The 8777-nt window shown below is 35.6% G+C and overlaps 1 protein-coding gene across 2 annotated transcripts; it reads left to right on the top strand.

The window, feature by feature from the left end:
- Nucleotides 1–5311: 5311 nt before the first annotated feature.
- Nucleotides 5312–8289, top strand: LOC120156513 (WRKY transcription factor 72A-like). 2 transcript variants are annotated; one of them, XM_039167824.1, is made up of 5 exons: nucleotides 5312–5463; nucleotides 5844–5912; nucleotides 6300–6842; nucleotides 6942–7055; nucleotides 7359–8289. In XM_039167824.1, the coding sequence occupies exons 1-5, from the start codon at nucleotides 5362–5364 to the stop codon at nucleotides 8214–8216; spliced, it is 1686 nt and encodes a 561-aa protein (XP_039023755.1). In that variant the 5' UTR covers nucleotides 5312–5361; the 3' UTR covers nucleotides 8217–8289. The 2 variants fall into 2 exon arrangements, with proteins under 2 accessions (XP_039023755.1, XP_039023756.1); XM_039167825.1 differs by having other exon boundaries at nucleotides 5313–5463; nucleotides 6303–6842.
- Nucleotides 8290–8777: the final 488 nt, after the last annotated feature.

Here is an 8777-nt window from a genome sequence, read left to right as displayed (position 1 = left end):
ATAGATACCGAAAATTATAATGTAATAGGTCACTTTACAATGTAACCGGTTTAAATTTACCAGTTTTATGAGTAAATAGGTCTACATAATGTATCGATACTTTTTACATTTGTGTCGATAATTATGTCCATAATTAATGCCAACCGATGTCCACGCATAAAGTTTCGATACATTTATAAAAAGTATCGACCCCAAATACATCGAGACCAAAAATTATAATGTAATAGGTTAATTTACAATGTAACCGGTTGAAATTTACTGGTGTAAATAGAAAATAGGTCAACATAATGTGTCGACACTTTTTAAATTCGTGTCGATACTTTTTAAAATTACGCGTGTTTTTTCCCTTCATTATTTTTATACAAAACTCAAATCGAAAAACCCTAAAGGCAGAGAACTCTTCCACTCCGACGGTGATGACCTTCAAATGGAGGGAGCCCCAGTGTATCAACATTGAAGAAAATTGAAAGTGACCAGTAAGTATCAATGTATTCATGTAATTGTTCTTGAAATGGTAATTGGATTCAAGTTTTTAAGAACTTTTAATTGATTACAAATTTCAAATCTCTACATTCTGACTGAATGCAAAATGATGAAGGAAACTCATAATCATGTTGACTGCATAGCCAATAAAACACCCTTTCAGGGTCCAAATGGTAAGATAGGAATTGGTAAGACAAGCTTTTTTTGAGGGTTTAGGGACTGAATCCCTACAAAGTAAGGAGTACATGATTGAACATTATATTAAATAGTTGTATTCAGTTGTTAAAGAATTGTTTTTAATTTTATACAAATATAGTTGTAATCTTCAAACATGAACTCCTTACGTTGGAGGGATTCAGTCCCTAAACCCCCAAAGAAAGCTTGCCTTACCAATTCCTAGCTGACCATTTGGACCCCCAGGTTTTATTGCCTATGCAGTCAACATGATTAACCTGGATAATCTGAAGTTGATGGCGGATGGAATCGATTGGTTCTAGAGGGGAAACTGGTGATTTTGTAAGTTGAATTAAAAATAAGTTTGTGGTTAAATTGTTAAAAGTCGTAGATTGAATGTTGTGGTTTACAATACTTAACGTACTGACAATTTGAATGTGAATGTAATTATGTATGAGATGAGAAAAATTAGCAATAACAATAGGTTGTTGTACATGTTTCTTATACATAGTAGGAGTCATGTTGATACTTATGATATATGGAGATCGTTCTTTGCATTATTCCAAATGTCTCTAACATCATGTGTTGGACTGAATAACCATTCCATTCCGTCTTCAAAAAAATCAGTTGAACTAGACTGCGTGCTTGTATTCAAACCCAGCTTGACTTGAGGACATGTTAGTTTGTTATGTCCCTCACCGTTGCAGAACTCACATCGTCTAATTTCCTTCTTGACTTTGTTCTTTGTTACTTCTTTTCACTTGTGTTGTTTCCGTTAAGGGTCACAAACGTTGTTTAATACACTGCTCCGATTGACTGGATCATTCAAACCAAACGAGTTCTCAAATTCTTCTATTAGTCTTTTCATCTCATCTCTTGCGGTTTTAAAAGACGCGTATGTCTTTGATGCAGCGTAGCATAACATACTTGACGTTGCACGTAGAGAAGCAAACCTTGCCATTTGTATTATTTCTGGAGGCACATTCAAATCAACAAAACTGAATGCAGAAGCCTTCGCATCCTTAGTCCACCTACTTTGAATTAAAGACCCGGGCAAATATGTGTAATCCAAGTGCTTCAAAACGTAAAGTTGATGGCGACATGGAAGTCCAACGGTCTTGAATTTTCTGCATGAGCAATTTAATGTTTCCGTACGAGAATCAAAACTAATTTCAAATGTCCTATTTTTTCTTTGTACTTTTTCAAATAAAAATATTAACATTCATCTGATAAGGACTGAATCTCTTCTTGAATCTGGTACAATGTCTCCCATTGAAGTTCTTCTTGGAACGCATGAAAAGATTCACGCGTAAAAATCTCATAAGCATGACTTTCAAATTCAACCAGTTTTGTGATCTGGAAGGGCTTTGTCTGGGAACTTAAGTAATCCGCTTTCAACTCGTTCAGATGCATTCTACTAATTCCATCTTCAATTGCACGAACAACATCTAAATAAGTCTTCTTGTGTTTCAGTGCAATTGCGAGTGAAGAATTTATAGACTCGCATCTTTGTGTTGAGCGAATATTAGCAAAGAAATAACCTGTTAGATATGCTTGTGCCCATAAGTGTTGAGTATTTCCCTTCTCAATCACCCATGGATGATTTTCGACGTTGAATTTTGAAACAACTGAACGCCATTGAATATTAAATTCATCGGTTGTCCACCTGGAAGCCATGCATTTTGAGAATGATGCTGTAAGTTTTGGGTCACCAATGTTAGCTTGTGCATCGCGAGAAAGATGCCAATAACATAATCTGTGCTTAGCATTAGGGATAACAGATTTGATAGCCCTCTGCATTGCCCTATACCCATTGGTGACAACTGAAATAGGCAATTTGTTCATCATGGCTTCTAAAAAATTATGTAGCACCCACTCGAAAGATTGAGACGTCTCGTCAGTGATTATGGCAGTAGCAAACACAATTGTGTTATAGTGATGATTGACACCGACAATAGGCATAATTGGTCGACCATACAAATTATTTTTGTACGTTGTGTCGAACGCAATTACATCACCGAAGCATATGTAATCTGATCTCGATGTAGAATCCGACCAAATAAAATTATGCAACTCTCCTGATTCGTCTACCGAGTATGTCACAAAAAACCCGGGATCATCATGTTTCTTATAATCAAAGTAAACAATAAGTGTATTCACATCCCCATCGACGATTTCCTTTGCTTTACCTCTTTGAAGTGCATTGTAGAGGTCTTTATGTGTAAATCCAACATTATGATAGCCCCCTGCCTGCTGCGTTAAATAGTTCATTACTTGTGACGTGCCAACACCGACCTCTTTTAATATTGTTACCTCATCGATATCAACCTTACTTACAGCTCTATTAAAATGCATAAATGGTGTCATAGCAGGTGTGCACAATGCATGATTATGTTTCTGATAAGACTTACTTATAACCCACTGATCGTTTGTATTTGTTGTTGTAATTATAACTCTAGCCTTGCATCATGTTCTTGTGATTGGCGTATGAGCACGTTGACGATCAACGGTATTGACTTTTGATTCTCGAAACCCTTTTTTTGAACAACAAAATTCTTGTATCTTTACATTCCCTTCTATGTCAAGCTGTGTTGTTCCCCGACGTGCACTAAACCCATGTTCCCGTGCGAATCCCTTGTAAAAGTACCAAGCTTGATCACGTGAAGAGAAGAGCTTACCAACCAATATGTCAGATTCATTAAACATTATGTACTTCATGGCATTCATCGGTTGGCTTAACATTGTCTGCATCAGTATGATCTATGGAAAAAATTTTGTTGTGCAATTTCAGTGGTCCCAACAAGAGTTGATGGAGATGTAAGTAAAGGTTCATTGAACAACATGTTTTCATTGGTGCTTTCAATAGGATGTGGTATTGGTAGTGGTAGTTGAAGGGTGGGTACAACATTAAATTTGCAGGATATATTCAGGTACGTACAATAACTACAACATTCAATAACTTTAAAGTAATATGTAAAATTACAATGTAGGTGGTTAAAATATACTTTTTTAATGACAAAATTAGTAAACACAAAGATTTGTTTCGATACATATGTAAACATATGTGTCGATACATTTTCCAAAAGTATCGACCCCAAAAACATTGAAACAAATAATTATAATGTAATAGGTAAATTAACAATGTAACCAGTATACATATATCGGTTAATTATAAAACAGGTCAACATAACGTATCAACACTATTATAATTTATGTAGATACTTATTATCTAGAATGAATGGCCAAACGACAGGCACGCATAAAGTGTCGATACATTTACAATGTAACCGGTAGAAATATACTAGGTTAATGACGAATAGGTCAACATAAAGTATCGACACTTTTTAAATTTGTGTCGATACACTTGTCCAGACGAGGAGTACGCATAAACTGTCGATACATTTATAAAAAGTATCGATCCCAATACAATGAAACCAATAATTATTAACAGGTTACAATGTAACCGGTAAAAATATACCGGTTAATTAGCAAATATGTCTACATTATGTATCGACACTCTTTAAATATGTGTCGATACGTTTTTTCCAAAATGAAAGCACAAACAGGTGCACGCATAAAGTGTCGATACATTTAAAATTGTATCGATCTCAAAAACATCGAAACCGATAATTATAATGTAATAGGTCAATTTACAATGTAACCGGTTGAAATTTACCGGTTTTATGAGAAAATAGGTCAATATAAGCGCTACATATTACATTATATAAGCGCTACCTAATATGTTATTGTACTTGATAATATTTCCGGTTAAATGTCTATTTTATTATATAAGCGCTACCTATTATATTATATAAGCACTACCTAATATGTTATTGTGCTTGATAATATTTTTAATTAAATAATATAACATAACCAGTCTAAATTTTAACTGATCACTTCTTTAACCGATCACGCCATTTTTTAGGCGCCACATAACAGAAGTACCTGGGTCATGTTCGCCTAATAACAATTTATGGAACATTTGCTTATCCAGAACGAAGCTAGCGCTAATCAACCGGCGTGTGAGTCAAGCGATAAGCGCGTGGTTTTTTGGGTATGATTAGATGACATAGCAAGCTACGATTGGTTAAAATTAACTTACCCTATTCCCATAATTGGTTAGCCTTTGAAAAATGAAGGTTAGATGGTCAAAAAGGCGGCTGCCGAATTCGGTGGTTGCAAGACATCTGATGCATTATCCTACGAATCTTCAGTCATGACCAATGGCTTTTAAGGTTTTACACTAAAAACGTTGAAACTTGAACGAATCTTTCTTACCTTGTTTTATCTAGAAAATTTGTGTAAGAAAGAAATGGAAACAGACAAAGGAAAACACCAGTTCCCTGGATTGTACAATAGAAGAGAGAGACAATTAGATATTAGGAATTTATAAGAATTCGATGTTATTCAAGTAAATTTTCAAATTTTGTTGGTAAAAGTTAATATTAATTATTATTAAAGAATTTAACTCAATTTTAAATATAATCTGTTCTCGTAATTCTAGGAGGATATTAGATTAAAATATAGAGTTAACTGAATATTTGACATTTCTCAATGAATAGCAAATTGAAAGACAGAAAGATTGTTTGAATTATTATTATTATTTCAAGTCAAAATCTAGAGCGCAAAGCTGTGTCTCTCCTTATAAGATGCCATGTTCTTACATTTGAAGGTTGAAAATTAGAGAAAAGCATCAGTTGGACAATGGAGAACAATTCAGAAAAGTCGGTTCTTGGAGATGAAGAGAAGACAATCAAGTCTAGAAGCGCTGGAGAAGAGAATCATGATTTTGTAGTAATCAACAAGGTAATCTTGTCTTTATATATCTCTGTGTGTTTGAAATTCGGTTAACCTATCAAATAAAAAACCTTTGGGGTTCCATATACATGTCTGGTCTGGATTATACTGTTTTAATTGTAAGCAATATTTAACATGTCCGGTAGTTCCAAGTTTCTGTGTATGTTCATAAGTTTTTTTTTTATTCAGTAAAAAATCTAAAATATGTTTTGAATGAACCAAGGGGAAAATCTTGTATGGGGTAACTTCGTCTTGTTTCTTGGTTTTCATATTTAGTTTGAACCTAATCTTCAATTGAGGATGAACTGAAAGTAGAAACCCAGATTTTGCTTTGGGTTTTCTGTTTTTTCTTTCTTGAAGTGTAATAGGATTTGTTTGTACATGAGTAGGAAGAAAATCGAAGGCATGTGAAGCAAGAAGATGATAACAAAAAGGATGTTTCAACCGCCATGAAAGAGGTAAAAAGAAGCTACCTACAACTTCATTAATTAATCAAAATCAACTACATCGGGATTCATTATTTTACTGAATTCTATTATATATATACTCAGCTTGCATGCAGCGTTGAAATTCATTAATTAATTCATATATATAAATACACACACACGTATGGTGTCAGCTAGTGTCTAGGTTCATCCATGGGTTTTCTGGCTTACATATGTTTAATCACATGATTAAAACCCAAAGCCATGTGGTAGACTTTGAGTAGTGGATGGTGTTCCTCCTTTTCTCTTAACATAATACATAATTCAGATATATGTCTCTGACGAAAATAATTTCAAATTATGTATTTATGATACTTAATGAACAATCCAATTAAGATTGATGAATCGATTTTGTTTTTCCAGAACCATGAAATTGAATCAACAAAAGCCAAGATGGGAGAGGTTAAAGAAGAGAACGAAAGGCTAAAACTGTTACTATGCCAAATCGTAAAGGATTACCAGTCCCTCCAAACGCGTTTCCATGACGTTCTTCAAAAAGAAGAAGCAAACAAGTCCTTCACCATGTCAGCTGCAAGCAGCCATGAAGAAAACGAAGAACACCAGCACCTTATCTCTCTTAGCCTGGGGCGGGGTGATCCACCGAAAAAAGAAGAGAAAAAGTGTAGCAACAAAGAAGATGACGGGAAACATAATAATAATAATGGACTAGAGCTTGGTCTGGAATGCAAATTCGAGCAAGATAGTTCAACTGAGCCGGAGAAGAACAATAACCCAAGCTCTGAAAGTAGCTTAGGGAAACCGGAGGAAGAAGAACCAACTGAGGTATGGCCACCGAGTAAAATTCTCAAGACCATGAGAAGTGGAGATGAAGAAGAAGTTTCAGAGCCAATGCAGTTGAAGAAAACTAGGGTTTCTGTCAGAACCAGATGTGATACGCCAACGGTAATGTATATAGTACGAAGCTTTAATTCATTTTTTTCTATAATGGTGAAATTGTTATAATATATTGAGCTGATGAACTAGGGTTTTGTATTCATGCAGATGAATGATGGATGTCAATGGAGAAAATATGGGCAGAAAATAGCAAAAGGGAATCCATGTCCTCGAGCATACTACCGTTGCACGCTTTCACCCACTTGTCCAGTGAGAAAACAGGTGACAGCAATTGCCTGATTTATTTGAAATCTGACACCCAAATAATTGATCATACTAATCATAATTTCCAAATGTCATCATTTTTACCATTGAAAAAAGAAATCATTTATGACACTGTTCATCAGTTCATGAACCATGACAACATAAAAAGCAATTTCACTTTCATAAAGGACCACGATTAAAATGTGGAATATCATGTGCGCTTGAAATCTTAACATCAATCAATCAACTATGTTTTGCTTAATTTGCAATGTGTGTATATATTAGGGGTTTTGTTTTTAATTTTCAAATATGAAACACCAGGTACAAAGATGTGCCGAGGACACGTCCATCTTAATCACAACCTATGAAGGGAACCATAACCATCCACTACCTCTAAATGCGACAGCAATGGCTTCCACCACTTCAGCAGCAGCTTCCATGCTACAGTCTCAATCATCGAGCTCCCAACCTGGCCTGGGGACCTCAGTTTCTGCACCCTCTGCTTCCATGTCTTCTTCTTCAGCTAACCACCTCCATGCTTTGAACTTCAACTTTTCCCAAAACTCAAGCCCATATCATCAATACAATTTCCTGAACTCTTCGATCTCAACTTGCAATTCTCACCCAACTATCACCCTTGATCTTACTACTGCACCACCCAATAGCTCATCATATTTCAGTAGATTTTCTAATGCACCCAGATATTCATCAGCATGTCTCAACTTTTCCTCCTCGCCTTCTTCTTCTTCTTCTTCTTTAGAACTACTCTCCAACCCACAGGCATCTTGGAGGAACACTAGCCACTTAACCTTTGGGGGGGCATTCCCTAACCATGCAAATAGTGCCATTGGGACATTGGCTTATCCTGGAAGGCAATCACCTTACATGCAAATGACCAACCAGGGTTTATCAGAGACAATAACAGCTGCAAGCAAGGCGATTACATCAAATCCAAGCTTTTGTTCTGCCTTGGCAGCTGCTCTCACTTCCTTTGTTGGAAATGGAGGTGGTTTACCAAGAGACAATATTAATGGAAAAGAAGGGAAACGGGTTGAGTCATCGCTTTCTTTGAATAATCCTCATCAGCAACAACAAAAGCAAGGAAGCTTACTGCTATTCCCGGTATCCAAGACTGCTTCAGATCCTCCTGCAGATAATAGCAATGATCATATCAAGTGATGCTCTAGCTATTGTATGTTAAAACATTTTCACTTCCAGCCCTCAGATTCCAATTAATTACCATGTTTTTTGCAGTAAAGTAAAAGATTCTTTGCTATATAGAACGAAAGTAATAGACTTTTGGGTTTTTTGTATTTAAGGTTGGTGATGTTTTGTACCCTTTATTCCTTTCAATATTCTAAGCAAAACCTTTTTTAATACATGCATGCAACACGTGGCATGCATGCTCGCTTATCAGACTATTTCAAAACAACAGGTGGCATACAATGTTGTTAAATGGCTACACATGGCATTAACAACTGCCCATGCATAAACCGAAAACTTGTTAATAATATTGACTCGCAGATTTAACACATGAAAAGAAACTGCTTTGCCTGAAAAGTGAATCCCAATCCCAAATTTGGTGTGCACTTTTTCTGCAGGTATATCATCTCAAATCCTTTCTTGGTATGTTTTCTTATTAGGACTTGGAGTAGATTTTATATCCCGACCATTTTCTTTTGTTATCATCTCTGTAAATTTATGCTTACGTTTTGCAGTTTTTACTTGATTTTCTTGGCC

Source organism: Hibiscus syriacus, unplaced genomic scaffold (assembly GCF_006381635.1).
Source record: "Hibiscus syriacus cultivar Baekdansim isolate YM2019G1 unplaced genomic scaffold, ASM638163v2 tig00111221_pilon, whole genome shotgun sequence".
NCBI classification, from domain to species: domain Eukaryota; kingdom Viridiplantae; phylum Streptophyta; class Magnoliopsida; order Malvales; family Malvaceae; genus Hibiscus; species Hibiscus syriacus.
The sequence above is the reverse complement of the archived record's forward strand: the minus strand, read 5'-3'. Positions and strand labels throughout refer to the sequence as shown.